General features: G+C 24.9%; 2 protein-coding genes across 4 annotated transcripts; one reads left to right on the top strand and one right to left on the bottom strand.

The window, feature by feature from the left end:
• Positions 1–3,145: 3,145 nt before the first annotated feature.
• Positions 3,146–11,118, bottom strand: LOC132951214 (DENN domain-containing protein 2A-like). Its single transcript, XM_061022985.1, has 10 exons — positions 9,649–11,118; positions 9,399–9,527; positions 9,191–9,308; positions 7,679–7,872; positions 7,373–7,594; positions 7,114–7,256; positions 4,878–5,036; positions 4,494–4,689; positions 4,191–4,427; positions 3,146–3,587 (listed from the first exon to the last, which is right to left on the bottom strand). Exons 1-10 carry the CDS (start codon positions 10,618–10,620, stop codon positions 3,342–3,344), a joined length of 2,616 nt encoding a protein of 871 aa, XP_060878968.1. The 5' UTR covers positions 10,621–11,118; the 3' UTR covers positions 3,146–3,341.
• A 196-nt stretch (positions 11,119–11,314) lies between these two features.
• On the top strand, positions 11,315–14,783 carry LOC132951222 (syntaxin-10). Of its 3 annotated transcripts, XM_061023001.1 has the most exons (5): positions 11,315–11,734; positions 11,858–11,947; positions 12,418–12,623; positions 12,811–12,905; positions 14,408–14,783. In XM_061023001.1, exons 2-5 carry the CDS (start codon positions 11,885–11,887, stop codon positions 14,482–14,484), a joined length of 441 nt encoding a protein of 146 aa, XP_060878984.1. In that variant the 5' UTR covers positions 11,315–11,734; positions 11,858–11,884; the 3' UTR covers positions 14,485–14,783. The 3 variants fall into 3 exon arrangements, with proteins under 3 accessions (XP_060878984.1, XP_060878985.1, XP_060878983.1); XM_061023002.1 differs by lacking the exon at positions 14,408–14,783 and adding an exon at positions 13,348–13,400 and having other exon boundaries at positions 11,315–11,947; XM_061023000.1 differs by having other exon boundaries at positions 11,317–11,947.
• Positions 14,784–15,078: the final 295 nt, after the last annotated feature.

Genomic DNA, 15,078 nt, shown 5'->3' with positions numbered 1-15,078 from the left:
TAATTTGCTAATTTTCGTGATTTTTCCGTATTTTGTCAAAATTCGAACTTTAAATGCTTATAAATAAAAACTGTGACTAAGGATTTTTAATTTTTTTCATCTGCCTTTGAAACAACAACCTAGGAGCCTTCTATTAAATTTTCAAGCTTTTTTACTCAACAGATAAAATTTTATTGATATTTATAGAAAAAAAAAACTAAAAAAATTAAAAACTGACAATGTCCGTAAACAGCTCAAAAAGAGTCAAAATATTTTGAAAATTTTATGGTGTATAGAAAATGCTAATATAAACATTCAGTCAAAATTTCATGTCCCCACGGTCCCTACAGTTACACCAAAAACCAAAATCGATTTTCTCAAAAACAGATTTTGCGTAAAAATTCCCGTTTTTCCTTAATTTTTCTTTTGTTTTTCACGTCGCTTTTGAAAATACTGGGAAATTTTTACTTTTGACCCCCCAAAGTTCCAACTAGATTTCCTTTCCTATCAGAAAAGTTACTGTTGAAGAAAATCCAAGCACTTTTACTGTCCTAAAAGGTGATGAGACACAAAAATATTAAAAAAAATTAAAAATTAAAAAATTAAAAAAAAAACACACATCATTGTAAAATCAATACATTCATCGCTTCGCTCAGAATCTAATATTCAAATATTACTATATAAACATTGTGTAAACACTATGTAAACATTGGACAAAAAAAAGTGGATGTCACTCTGCTGTACAGGAGGTTTCAAATGGGTCACTGTATAACGGATGGTATTAAATTTGAATTTATTGATATGATATAATGATATACGAATAACAATTCTGAGCGGTGACGGTTTGTCAGTGTGGATATTTTATATTATATTAAATATATATTGTTATTACTAATTATAAATACGGTATCCGGTAAGTACAAGTATACAAGACGGTCGGCATGATAAAAGGGGGGGGGGGGGGATCCAATGACTCTACTTCAAAATTAAAAAACTTATAAAAAAAATTGTGCCTATGTATTTTTAATACTTATTTTTCAAATGCTATTCAAGCAATATAAGCCCATCACATTGTCTATTTAAGCAATTTACTCCTGATAGGAGCCTTGTATAACATTTTGTCACGCTTTTTGGCCCAACAAATAAAATTTAATTTATATTTATAGAAAAAAAAACTAAAAAAATTGAAATTTGAAATTGTCAGTAAACAGCTCAAAATAAGTCAAAATATTTTGAAAATTTACCAAAATCTCAAGCCCATATCATAATCATTAAGAGGACATTATGATACCCGCATGTGTTGTCTTTGTCTTACAAGTTCGTAACATAGTAAATTTTTAATATATTTTAATTTTAGCGCGAGTTATGAGTATTTAAAAATCGTTAGTTGGTTTGTACATCTTAAAATACTCTTAACTCGTTTTTAAATTAAAATATATTAAAAAGCCAATGAGGTTGCCTAGATAATAATCTTACCTTTATATTATAAGAGGTCAATTCTCTCTAATTTTTAAATAAACAGAGCTACACTACATGTTCTGCCGAGTGTAGAATTTGCTGTTATGTGCACTTGTAAGACAGAAACAACACATGGGGGTATCACGTCCACTTAATAACTACCCATATACTTTTAAATAATCTTAATATATCTTAATACAAATATGAACAAATTTACCAAAATATATGAATGTATTGCATACTATATTAATAATACAGTATTAATACAAATACAGAAAAAAATTAAAAATTGAAACAGAAGAAATAACTTTGACTGTTTTTTTTAAATAATATTAGAAATTGTATTTAAAATGTCTGTAGACTGTAATAAATGACTAAAAACTAAATAAAAATAACAAGTTAACAAACAATTTTTCTTAAACTATACTTAAGCGTATTTATTAACTTCTTGTACTTATAATAAAATAATAAATTTGAAATAAAAAAAATAATAAGTTACCTATGGACCATAAATTACTTTAGTGTTAAACTTTTAACTGTAATCTCTTGAACCACATTTGACAAATTCTTCTAGAATCTGATTTGATTCATTTGATGTCTTGACTAATTCATTTTCTAAGAGTATTAACTATTATTGCCAAACTACTAAATTAATTTTGAAGCATAGTAGTCCTTACAGATATACTTGTGGCATTATAAACTCTCATTATCTCATTGAATAATCAATATTTTTTTAACTCCAGATATTTCCTAAACGACTCATTATTTTGACTACATATTAAACCATTAAACTTCAATAAAAAATTAATTTTGTGATGTCCTTTAAGTATTTAATATATTTGTGAATAATGACATAAAACTAATAAAACTGTAGGTACATAACTAAGCCCCCCAAGCCCTTACTATGGCGCTTAAATCATAACAAATTGGTTTCAGACAATTTTTTTTTTTGTTACAGATAAACTTGTGTGTTCTGATTGTTGATACAATTTATGAATAATAGGATATCAACCAAAGTATAGGAAGATGTTGATATTTGATGTTGATATGATATTTACATAAAAAAATTAATAAAAGTTTTAAGAGTATTGCAGACTATTTATTTTAGTTTACTTGATCTTTGGAAATGGCTTAATGAAAATTAATTGATTGATGTCTTTCCCAATTTATATATTGCACTTAAATTTTATTTAACGATACTAAGTTCAAATTATTCAACCGAAAGAGTTTTTTCAAAACTCAATAGTCAAGAACTAAATAGTTATTACATATCAACCTTAAACCAAGAACATTTGACTGTGCTTATGATACAGGTATCTGAAAACTACATGCTTCAACCTATAATTAACTAACTATTTAGCTTGGTGAAGTTCTCTAACGATTGTGTGGGTAATATAAGTTAACAGGTTTTTCAAAATTAGAATCGTTCGAGCTGGAGTGGCCAAGTCTGAGGTCTTATTTGTAACTTCCTGCAAGAATTGTAAAATTGAACTTTTGAATCCTATAGATATATACATTATCAGATATTTGATATATTATTATAGTATAATTAAGTATAAATTAAGAAATATTGACCCAAAATATTAACCATGAGTAAAAAATACGACACATTTATAATATAGTGAATACTATAAACTATTAACTATAATATACTATATAGTATAGGTACTCTATGCAATCATATGAGCACAAATAAATACCAATGAAATATTTTCAACAAATTAACGTTAATATATTACAAACAATACAAAAATTATCATTATTTTAGTAATACTATTCAGTGTTTTTATTTTTCTTATACATAGAAAATATTTTTGAAAATCTTGATCTTTGGTTAATAATATATATAATTATATTAAATTAAAATTTATGATCATAAATTAGATATAGTTATTCAAATGGATTCATGAAACTGCCCATTCTTTTATCCGATCACCTATTGCCTTCATAGACTGTAGAGTTTTTGATTTACGTTTAATTTTACTGAGTTCGTTAGAAAATTCATCACATCGACACTCAAACACGTCTTTTTTGTCAATATTGCTATGCATTTTATCATTTAGAAATGTTGTAAACATTGCTGTTTCTGTAAACCATTCCAAAAAATTTCTATGTGCAGTATTAATACCGGCATCAATGAAAAATTGTTTCTGAAACATAATAAGATATAGATTACTCTAAACAGAAAAAAAACAATTTTTTCTATAAAATATACCTTAAATGATTCAAAATGAAATAGAGATAGTGCTTTAAGTTTGTTAAAAATGGAAAATTAACAAATAACTTGTTTTGAGGAAATTATAATAAAACTAAACCGTTTTATATTTAATAATTTATTGATTATTAATTATAATAAAATCATAATTTTTATTGATTTAAAAACATGTCTTATGAGTATATAAATTAAAAATATAATTTAATAAGTAAATAATTTACATACAAACTACTAATTGTAGATAATATGGTTTTTATTTTAAGAAACACAATTAATTTGATCATGAATTATGATTTATTAGCATAAATATTTACCTACTATCAACAACATTCAATAATAATTATTAATATTTTAAGATTTGTTCAACAACTAAAACACAACTCTTCTCAGAATCACTTTTTTTAATGGAAAAATAACTATTTTTAAAATTTCTATTATAGCACATGAAATATTTATATAGTAGCTTACCAAATAATTAATAAAAAAAAATGCATACTATCTATAAAGTAAAAATAAGTACATAATTTATTAACAATACCTGAAAATCATGTTTATTTTCTGAATTAGATAGGATAAAGGATTTATAATGACCAACTAATTCCACAAACAATCGTATAAGAGACTCTGATGCTAGAACTGCCTTAGTTGAATGATCTAACTCCACCTTTAACCCAATAACATTTTTCAAACCTTTTGCAATTCTTGATGGTAGGACACTATATTCATCTTTTACTTTACGCAATGTTTTGTTAGCGTCCAAATCAAAAATGAAAACCTGGTTAAATAACATAATTATTTTAAAAAGAAGCAAACAAAGTTTAAGTATAAATATAATATTTACTTGATCTTTTTCACTCAATTGAGAAAATATATCTGATTGATTCTCAGTTTTTAACAAACCAATGATATATGGTGTTGGAGCTTGAACAAAATCAGCAACAGATACCATTTGAGAAGGAAGAACCGACACAAGAGTATGTTGCCAAGAAAAAGGATATAAGGAAGATGTAAGCGCTTCAATGCTACTTGATAACAAACTATAAAAAAAATAATTAAAAATGAAATGTTACAAATTAAGTATTACACATTAAATAATATTTAATTAATCTTTAACCAATAATCAAATAAATTTATACAATTTCAAAATAATAAATGTCTAATATTTAAAAATTCTTCTGGTAAAAGTAATTAAATTACTTAATATATTTAATTTAAAATTAATTACCTTATTGATTTGCTGAGAAGTATTAATTTTCTTTCTAACAACATTGTTGCCAACATTTGTATAAACGTATTTGGTTTAATAATGTGTAAAAGTTTAAGTAGATCATCTTGATCATTTAGAATATCAAATGGTATATGAAGTTCTCCTCTATTAGTAGAACTAGAAAATAAAGTTTCATTAAAAAAAAAAAAAATTTATTATGATATATTGACGTGACACCTGCATGTATTGTCTCCGTCTTACAAGTGCATAACATAGCAAATTGTACGCTTAGCAGACCACTTTTAGCTCCGTTAGTTTGAAAATTAAAGTGAATTGGCCACGGGTAAAATTTAATTATTATCTATGCTATGCCATAGGTTTTTTTTTTAAATTTGAGTATTTATAATATTTACAATATTTACATTTAAAAATACTCATAACTCGTTTCAAAATTTAAATATAATAAAAATCCTATGACATAGCATAGATAATAATCTTACCTTTAAATTGTATCCGTGGTCAATTCACTCTAATTTTTCAACTAACGGAGCTAAAGGTAATCTGCTTTGCGTACAATTTGCTATGTTATGCACTTGTAAGATGGAGGAGACAATACATGCGGGTGCCACGTCCACTTCAATTGAACAGAAAAATATATAAATAACAATATTAACAAGTTTGAACAAAAACTAAAATAAAATAACTGACGTTTTAAATTTAAACCAATTTTATTTTTAGCTGTACAATTATCCAGCACAAGTAGTTTTAGTTATGGAAAATAACTATAAATATTTAAATTTTAGATAAATTAAGCAAAGTTATTAAAATTTAAAATTTTTGTAGATACTTTATCTTCACATTTACACAGAAAACTACTATTCTTAAATGATACTTATAGATGTTGTCTTCTTCGCTCTCTCCTAACCTCAAAACCCCATAAAATTACCAACTAAAATACTAATATATTATATAACTTTTTCTTAAACCAATGTAGACAGAATCCAATTATGGGGCTTCCCAAAAATTTTAAACATCAACCGTACACAGCGCTTCTAAAGCATCCTTTTATGTTTCAAACTAGTCCTTATAAATTGATCTTACCAGCTCTTTTATCCACATTGTAACTAAAACTTTTTACAGACATTTTAACTTAAATATTCAAATCATACAAATCCTACAATCAAAGGACTTATTTTAATAAATATATCTGGTAATATATACTGGTAATCCCAGAAAAATATTAAAAATGCGATGGTGTTGGGACCTACTAATCTAATACCCAAAATATTATTAATAATATTGTAAATGTATAAAATAGCTGTCAAAGTACCTTCATTTCTTAAATTCATCATTCTAGCCATATAATCGATCATCACTTTCACTTATTGTTTTACATGTAATAGATTGTGTATTACATTATAAAAAAAAGAAATAAGAGATCCTATAGAATATTATATAGCAGAGATAGCAAATTCATGGCACGCGTGGTTTTTATTTTTAATAATAAATAACATCACAATGTATAATATTATTATCTACAGATAAAATTGAATAATTGTTATTGACCGATAACTGTCCTTGTTATATAGGTATATTTAACTAACTACCTAAAGAGTTTTTCACAATAAACTACTAAGTATTTTATATTAACATGTTCGATGCCTATCATATTTGAGTATATTTGTCATGACACTGAAAATATTGAATTTGTAATAAAGAATTCTTTAATATTGCAAAATTAATATATCAATGTACGACTTGAACATACTTCTACGACAATATTGACAGGGGACACTAACAAAACATGAATAGTTTAATCGTAAAGCTGAAGAAATTTTAGTGCATTTAATAACAAGGTACATCACTATATGGCACAAATTTGCCTCATTCAGCATATGTAAACAATGTTAAATAACGCCATTTGGTATCATCCACAGTGATCATGTTAACACATTAATAACTTAAACTATTTTAAATTATCTATTAACTATCTAAATTAGAAATTAAAAATAGAGATAATCATTTATAACTTAAAAATTATAAAATATGAAAAAAAAAATATATAGTTTGTATCTAGTAGCTAGATTCTATTACTCTATTCCAAATAAGGTAATACACTCCGATAAAACCGATAAAAATTTATTGACATAATAGGGAAGGAGAATGAACCCCTTAATAGTAAATGTTATAAATCATGAAATTGTCAAATATATCTAAAAATTAATAAAATAACATATTTTTTATATTTACTTACGGCTCAGTACTGTAACCTGAAGGTTCAAGAGGTATATAAATTGTAGAACCAAGTTCTGGAAATGGCTGGTCATATAATAATTTTATAAACATTTTCATATTGAATTCAGATAAACCATGTCTTGATTCAATTTCTTGTAATATCTGTAGATAAATTATTAAATTACTCAATACTTATCTCGTATAAATTAGAACTTAAATAGATTTAGAATATTGAATAATCTAATTAAAAATGAATAATAAAAATATTAAATACGTGCCTTAAAGTAAAAACTGTTTGCTTTAATTGAAGAATATATACAATACACTAATGGTAAACAATAGGCAGCACCTTCAGGCTGAACTCTATAACAGTAACCATAGTTACGTCGACCATTTTCATCAGTAACAGTTAATGAATATGTTCTACAATCATCTGCCGTAAATGGCCAAACATGTGCATCAGGAAAACATAAATTTTCAAATTTATCTGGTATATCAGCCTGTCATTATAAAATGGTGATTAATCTTACGTTTGTTAAAAAAAACTTTAAAAAAATTATGGTTTACATAACCACAATAATTACTTGTACGGGATATTTATGTTTTATATAAGGTAATTTTTCTTTGGTTGAACTTAAATCCAGTCCAATTAATAGAAGTGCCTGAAATAGATGATTTTTATCATGAACAATAGTTGAACATGTTGATGTTGTAATTTTTTTAGCCACTCTACGTAAATACCCTTTACGCTCTAAAGTTTGTTCACTGATATTTTTATCTAAAAAAAAAAAATATATAAATTATGTAGGTAATTAGAAGTAATATAATATTTTTAATTTACTGCGAATTAGTCAATAAAAAAACTTAAACAATGAACATTAAAAATTGATTGAATAACAAAATAAGTTTTAATTTCTTTGACATACCCATTTCTTTTAATAAAATATTATAGAATTTAAGGACTAAGAATATTCTCAATAACTTATAAAATATATGTTAATGTAAATTAGTAAATAGTTCAAAAGAAACAGTAGTGGCAAAAATCAATCTATACAGTTTTGAATTAGAATACTTGATTTTGGTGTTACAATTTATTCTTAATGGTAATATAATACATTTCATAGATGTTATATATACCAACAAATTGTTACACAAGTAATACATTGTTTAATGTTAACATATGTTGTCAAAGCATCTTTCATTCTAATGTTATATAAGGTAATCATTAATAGATGAATAGTTCATTTTTGGCTAATAACAATAACTATATTAGAATATAATAATAACACTGTTAAATATTCAAAAAAAAATTTTCAGACAATTTAAAATTCAAATAAAATAATTTAATCATGGAGAAATATGTATTGACAATTTTAATAAATATAACATGCTCCAATTCCATTTAGAAAAGACATAAAAAAACATTTTTTCAAAAAATAGGAATTGAAATTTGCAATTTTGATTTTCAACTGTATGTGTAATTTCAATGTATGATTGTTAAAAATATTTCTGTAGAATCTGTATTATAGGTACAAATTTAAGAAAGTAAACTATGGGTGATATTGGGCTTCTTTATATATAAAAGACATATTATTATGTTGAGTTATATAAGCGGAATAATTAAATAAATTATAATTGCATTAATAATACTAAGTTAAATTTTTATGGACATTAATGGATATACAAATATAACAGTCCTTCCGTCGGTTTATTATGTGACTTATAATAGGAGCTCTATAAAAATAAAATTTAGTAGATAACTACATTAAACAATAAATATCATTATAATCACACATTTTGTATAGATGTTAAGTGTGAAAATACTCGTTCTAAATTAATTTTTTATGTATTGAAATACTTAGAAAAATATTCTGCTTTTGAATATGAAATTAAAATTGTATGTTGTCATTAAAAAAGTAAAAACCTTAAAAAATATATAAAAATATTTTAAAAATGTTGTTAAACAACTAGAAACCATATAGTTTTTTTTAAACATTTACACTTTTTAAAATAATGAGTGTTCAATGATAAAAGAATCACCTGGTACACACCTATAGGATATAGCTATAAAGCAAGAAAAATAATTATTAACGTACCTGTTAGATTATTTATTGACCCACTAGAACTGTCTTCACAGTTGGAAATTGATTCAGAATCACTTTCCTCTCGAGTTTTAACAAATGTACCATAAGCTTCATTCATTAACATTTGAATCTTAGAAAATTACACAGTATTGACAGTTAATTTAAATATAAATTAATTTAACAAGGTACAAATTATATACAAATTAAACTAAAATAATACTTTTCTCTTATGACTCATTGTCATATTTTTGTTTGTTTTTGAATCCAATTCATCTGTAGTATCAATTTGAAAATATGATTCTGATTCTTTCAAATTAATTTCAGAATTATAATCTTTAATTGGTGTGGACTACAGATTAACATAAAAAGATAGATTTAATATTATTTAAAGGTATGATAAATGTTTTAGTAATAGATAAATAAAAAAATCAAATGGACAATCATTATTTTAATTATTAATCAGAACTTACCATATAATGTAGATTAGATTTATTGGAATCACAATCCCGATCATTACCAATTAAAAGCGTATCACAATTATCGATATTTAGCCTTGAGTTAGGTTTTAGGAATATTGGTTCGTCATATATATGCTCTGTATTATTTTCATTATACGATTTTCTAGTTAAATAATTCTGTTCATCTGTATGATGTATTTTTAATGAGTTACCATACGCTTTATCACTTTCCGAACACTTTAATGACTTTGCCAAATTGAATAAGTTAGATTTCTTAGAACTGATATTTGAATTATAATCTTGTACAGTAGTCTTTTCATCTTTTGGTCCATATGTATGAGAGTTTTTAGTTATGAACTTTTCTAGCTTTTCCAACATAGCTTTTGGATCAGACTTGGGATTTTTATGAGATTCCATTGTATAGTTACCAGGAAGATCTAGATCTATTTGTTTATCATGAGCAAATGTTCTTGGTGGCTTTTTAGGAGGCGGACCGATTGGTAAACTAGTTTTTAGTGGAAGTTCTATAATTTTTTTTGGTACTTTCGGTTTACAACCAGCAGTAGTGCTGTTATTTTCTAGTTTCTTTTTCAAACAGTTTATGAGAGATTTTTGGTCAGTTACAAGTTTATTTTTATCATCTTTTTCAAACGTATTTAGGTATAATTTTTGATTTAAACTGTCAGTCTTATTAAAATTATGAGAATCAGTTGGTGTGGTTTTATTACACTCGCTAGTGTTTGAAATTATAATGTTAGTAAATTGTTTCTTATTGTTAGTTACCACCAAGGCCTGTGAATGATCCACTACTAGCTTTCTCGAAATGTTTACATCCCGTCTGAAGGCGGGAGTTCTTTTAATATTTCTTTTGTTCACATTATTCTCGTGTCGTCTCTTGTCGTCCAATCCAGGTTTCTTAGAGCTTTGAAAAGATTCGAATCGTTTCGTCAATACGTCTACATTAATTACGTTCGTTTCATTCATAATTTTGATGATGTCATTGGTGAAAATGTCACATTTTATAACAAACAACAAAGTTACAGAAAATAAAAATGTAAAATACTTCGCAGAAAGAATTATTTTCAATGATAATTATTATGAATAGCAATCATCGAACACGTACTCCGAACACACTGTTTAGTGTAGCACACGAGTGAAGTGTGAACTGAAGTTGACTGAAGTGAAATTACTGAACTCTGTCAACTCACTCTCAAGTCTCAATGCTTAATGCAACGCCTAATCTATGTCAATAATAACGAATTATGAAACGCGCAACTAAATTATAAAACATTACATGATAATAATTATTAATTAATAACGATTAACAATTATCATTTATTAACGCAACATCATAGGACATAAAAAAAAATGAACAAGTTAAATGCCTGTTTATTTATACACTATCAAACATCGGTATAATATAATATTAATTATATTCATGAAGAGTATAATATTATTATTTGGTGGTCAGCCGCGATCTGGTGTTCGCATTGTTGTTACCATTTATTCTGTATGGTTTTTACCATTATATCCGAGTTCTATCGGTATAACCGGTTAATCAAAATGACTACTACTACAGCCTGCAATGCTGTTGGCCGTATGCTAATTATATTCAATGATACGTTATCATCAATAGGCTATAAGGTAAATAGAATCTTTTATGCTTTATCTTCTTCTAACAATGTTGGATTCAGACTGAATAATTCAGTACCTCTCTTTCTACTATTATAGCAGTCCATTTCTTTATTGTTCAATGATATCACGCCATCTGGGCATCACAATATTCAATTTCAATATAATGTTAGATTCAAGATTCAATATTTCTATTCTGTCGTCATATTATTACGATTTATTACAATGTTATGTTATAGTTATATATTTTATTTTTACAGATAATAGATTTTTATCATACAGATTACAGACCGATGCGATGAACGATGATTGATGGCTATTCTGTAGATATATTGACCACCTGTTCTTACTTTCTTAATTCTTTTTCATAATTTATCATTTACCTATATATTATGGTTTTCAAAACCATTACCTTTATTCATTATGTCAGCTATTAACTATTGATGTCATTATTATTTTTATTATAGTTAGTAGTTCACAATTGATTAATATCCCGAAATTATTACAATTTTACAATTCACTTGTATACCTACTTCACATATTATACTAATTAATAGTTCATATTAATTTTGTTGAAAATTTTAATTAGTAAGTGATTCCAATACCAAAAGAAAATATGATGCCTAGAGGAAAAAATGGTTATTCCTGGGAATTAAACTCAGGAACTCAAGACAGTGAGGTAAGATTAAATTCATAAAAACATAGTATGTTTTAAAGATGATTGGTTGAACAGTAAAGGTTGATAAATACATATGAAATAAAAACAACTTATTCAAATTCTCATCACTTAATGGAGTTAAAATTAAATAAATTTATTTGTTTACATTGATCAGTCGGTAGATTACTTTAATTATATTGAATTCGCTCAGCAACATTATTACCTCTTTAGTTTACTTCTACTATTCAAGAGTATAATTCATTTATTTAGAAATCTTCAAGTATTACAATCACCTTACAAGTATAAGTAGTCGTATGTATGGCGTATAAGTAATAGTTAATTAAATTATTTTTGAAAATGTAAGTCATTTACTTAAATTATACAAGTAAAATTGGTGTATATGGTACCTATATCAAAATTAAAATAAGCCATTATATTTTATATTACTACTTTTGGCTATATAATTTGGAACTAATTTTTTATTATATTAGCCTTTACTAGAAAGAGATACTGAAGATCCAGATGATGTGTTATTTACATCCCGCCCAGGCACATCAACATTTGTAGCTGATATGCTTAGTTCACATTCTCATAAGATGAATAATCAACACAATCAACTTGACCTTATATCTAATTCAGTAAAAACATTGAAAAATGTTTCAGAAGATATAAGTGTTGAATTAGATCATCAAAATGTGTAAGTAGATTTTAAGTTATAAATTTCAATTAAATGGATCAACTTTTCATTTTTTACCATGATTATAAACTATTGTTTAAATAATTTAATATTGAATTACATGTTCATAATGTATTGTCGTATTGACAGAAAAAAAATACCTTTAGTTAATTATATTATTTATTAGATTGTTTATTTTTTTTTTTAGAATGCTTGAAAATTTAAGCTCTGAATTAGACAAAACAGAATCAAGATTAGACATGGTATCAAAAAAGGTGGCACAAGTTCTACAATTGTCTGATGGTAATTTTAGTGACATCATATTATATTATTTAACAAAATTTTCTTTGATATTTAGTATTATAATTTAAAATTGAAATGCATAATAAACATTTCAAATACGGAGAGGGGTTGTATCAGTGTATCACACTCGCTGTGAGAATGTCACATTGCAAAATGTATTTTTAAGTTAATTATTGTTACTTTAAATATAAAAAAACTAATATAATTAAATCACAAGATTTAAACAAAGTCTAAAGTGTCATCAATGGGTGGCTTCTTCCCCCAAATTATTTAAATCATGTTTTATTTGTTTCCCTCTTATTATCACACATATACTCAAGTCATAGATATAGATTATATATTTTCTTCTTAAAATAATAATAAAAAAAAAGTTCATTATTATTTTCCAATTTATTATATATTAATATAGGAAAACTATTAAGATAAGGAAATATGAACATGTATAAAAGACGAATTTTAGTATTTTTATCACTTAAATAACTATTATATTAGTACCTATAATACATATTATTGCATATAAATTATAATTTTGGTATCGGTTTTTAGTGCCCATGTTCATTTTTAAGAAATTTAATATATGGTATTGAGATTAATATTTATTAATATCTTATTTCATTGTTATTTATAATAATAATAAGTTTATTATTCCATCAAATAGACATAACAATTTAATAATAATATTAATATTAATATTATATTATTATTATTCATTTAATATTATTAATGATATTAGCATAAGCTAAGTATGGATCACCTCAAAAGCCAATGGCTGTGCTAGAGGTGAGAGTTCCATAGACAATAAAAAGTTAAATACAACATTTAACTATAATAGAATTAGATAACAGATTAACTTAATTAAAACAACTTGGATTAAACTAACATTTTTAAAAATTTCTTATATTTAAATCATGAGCACAAGAAAATTGTATAAACTTGAATTTAGGACGTTGCTGTCCAAAAACTGTTCTCATTGTGGGAACAATGACAGTAGCCTTAGATTTAAGTTGGGTAAAATAATTATGATTTAGAACAGCAATGTCCTTAATATTATACATACATGAACAAATCATTGTATCTTAAAAAAATTTGTTTATTAATGTATAATATTAAGGATGACATAAAATACCTATATTATAATTTATGAAATAGTTTCTATAAAATTAAAATTATTAACTATTCTGTTTTTATAATATGCATAAATAAAAATATGTAATATTTACTTTGGATACGTTGACCGATTAATATTATACTTAACTTCTGTGCAAAATAAATGTGCAGGTCAATTAGTATAAAGTGTAATGAAAATAACTGACCAATTGAATTAACAATCTCGTAAAAACTTGTTCTTATTAATGTATTAATTATTTTTCCATATTAACCATCATAATAACTTAATTTAAAAAAAATATTAGAACAAATGTTATTTTATTGTTAGACAATTACATCAGTTCTCTCTGTTATTCTCATTATAAATAATATTAACAATGTAATTTATATTTCAGATAAAAGACAATGGATGGCAATTGGAATTTTAGTTGGTATTATTTTAATAACCATCATTCTTTTAATAATTTTGTAAATTATGTTCAAACATTATATTTGGTAAAAAAGACTGATTTTATTTATTTTATATTTACTTTACTCATAAAATATATTGACATATTATGATGAATGTGGCATATGTGCCACTAAATTTTATTATTAAAAAATCTAGTCTATATTCTATTATAACTTATTTTATTTTATCATTTATTATCTTTAAAAAGGTTAAATATTATCAATGATGAATTGATAAATTGTTCTTGACTGTTTAGCAATTTGTATAATTTTTCTCTGAAATTTGTTTTTCATTTAATCTAAATAAAATATTTTGATGTACTTCAGTTCTTATATTTACCTTTGTAGTTATTTGATTATGTTCTTCTTAGGCATATAATAATATAACAAAACTATTTAATTCCTTTCCATCTTTCACCTAACCTATGTCCTTCCATTGTACTCTATTCATACTGGATTAAATGTGAAATTTATTCTTGATACATATTTAATATCGGAGAACCATCTGACTCGTCGTCTTAACTCATCACTCATTCGCAAAATACAATCTCTTAATTTTAACATTTTCTACTAATAAAACTGGAAATTTCAATTATTCAAAATATAAATACATATT

This window comes from Metopolophium dirhodum, chromosome 8, assembly GCF_019925205.1.
Source record: "Metopolophium dirhodum isolate CAU chromosome 8, ASM1992520v1, whole genome shotgun sequence".
NCBI classification, from domain to species: Eukaryota; Metazoa; Arthropoda; class Insecta; order Hemiptera; family Aphididae; genus Metopolophium; species Metopolophium dirhodum.
This window is presented reverse-complemented; position numbering and strand designations above follow the sequence as displayed.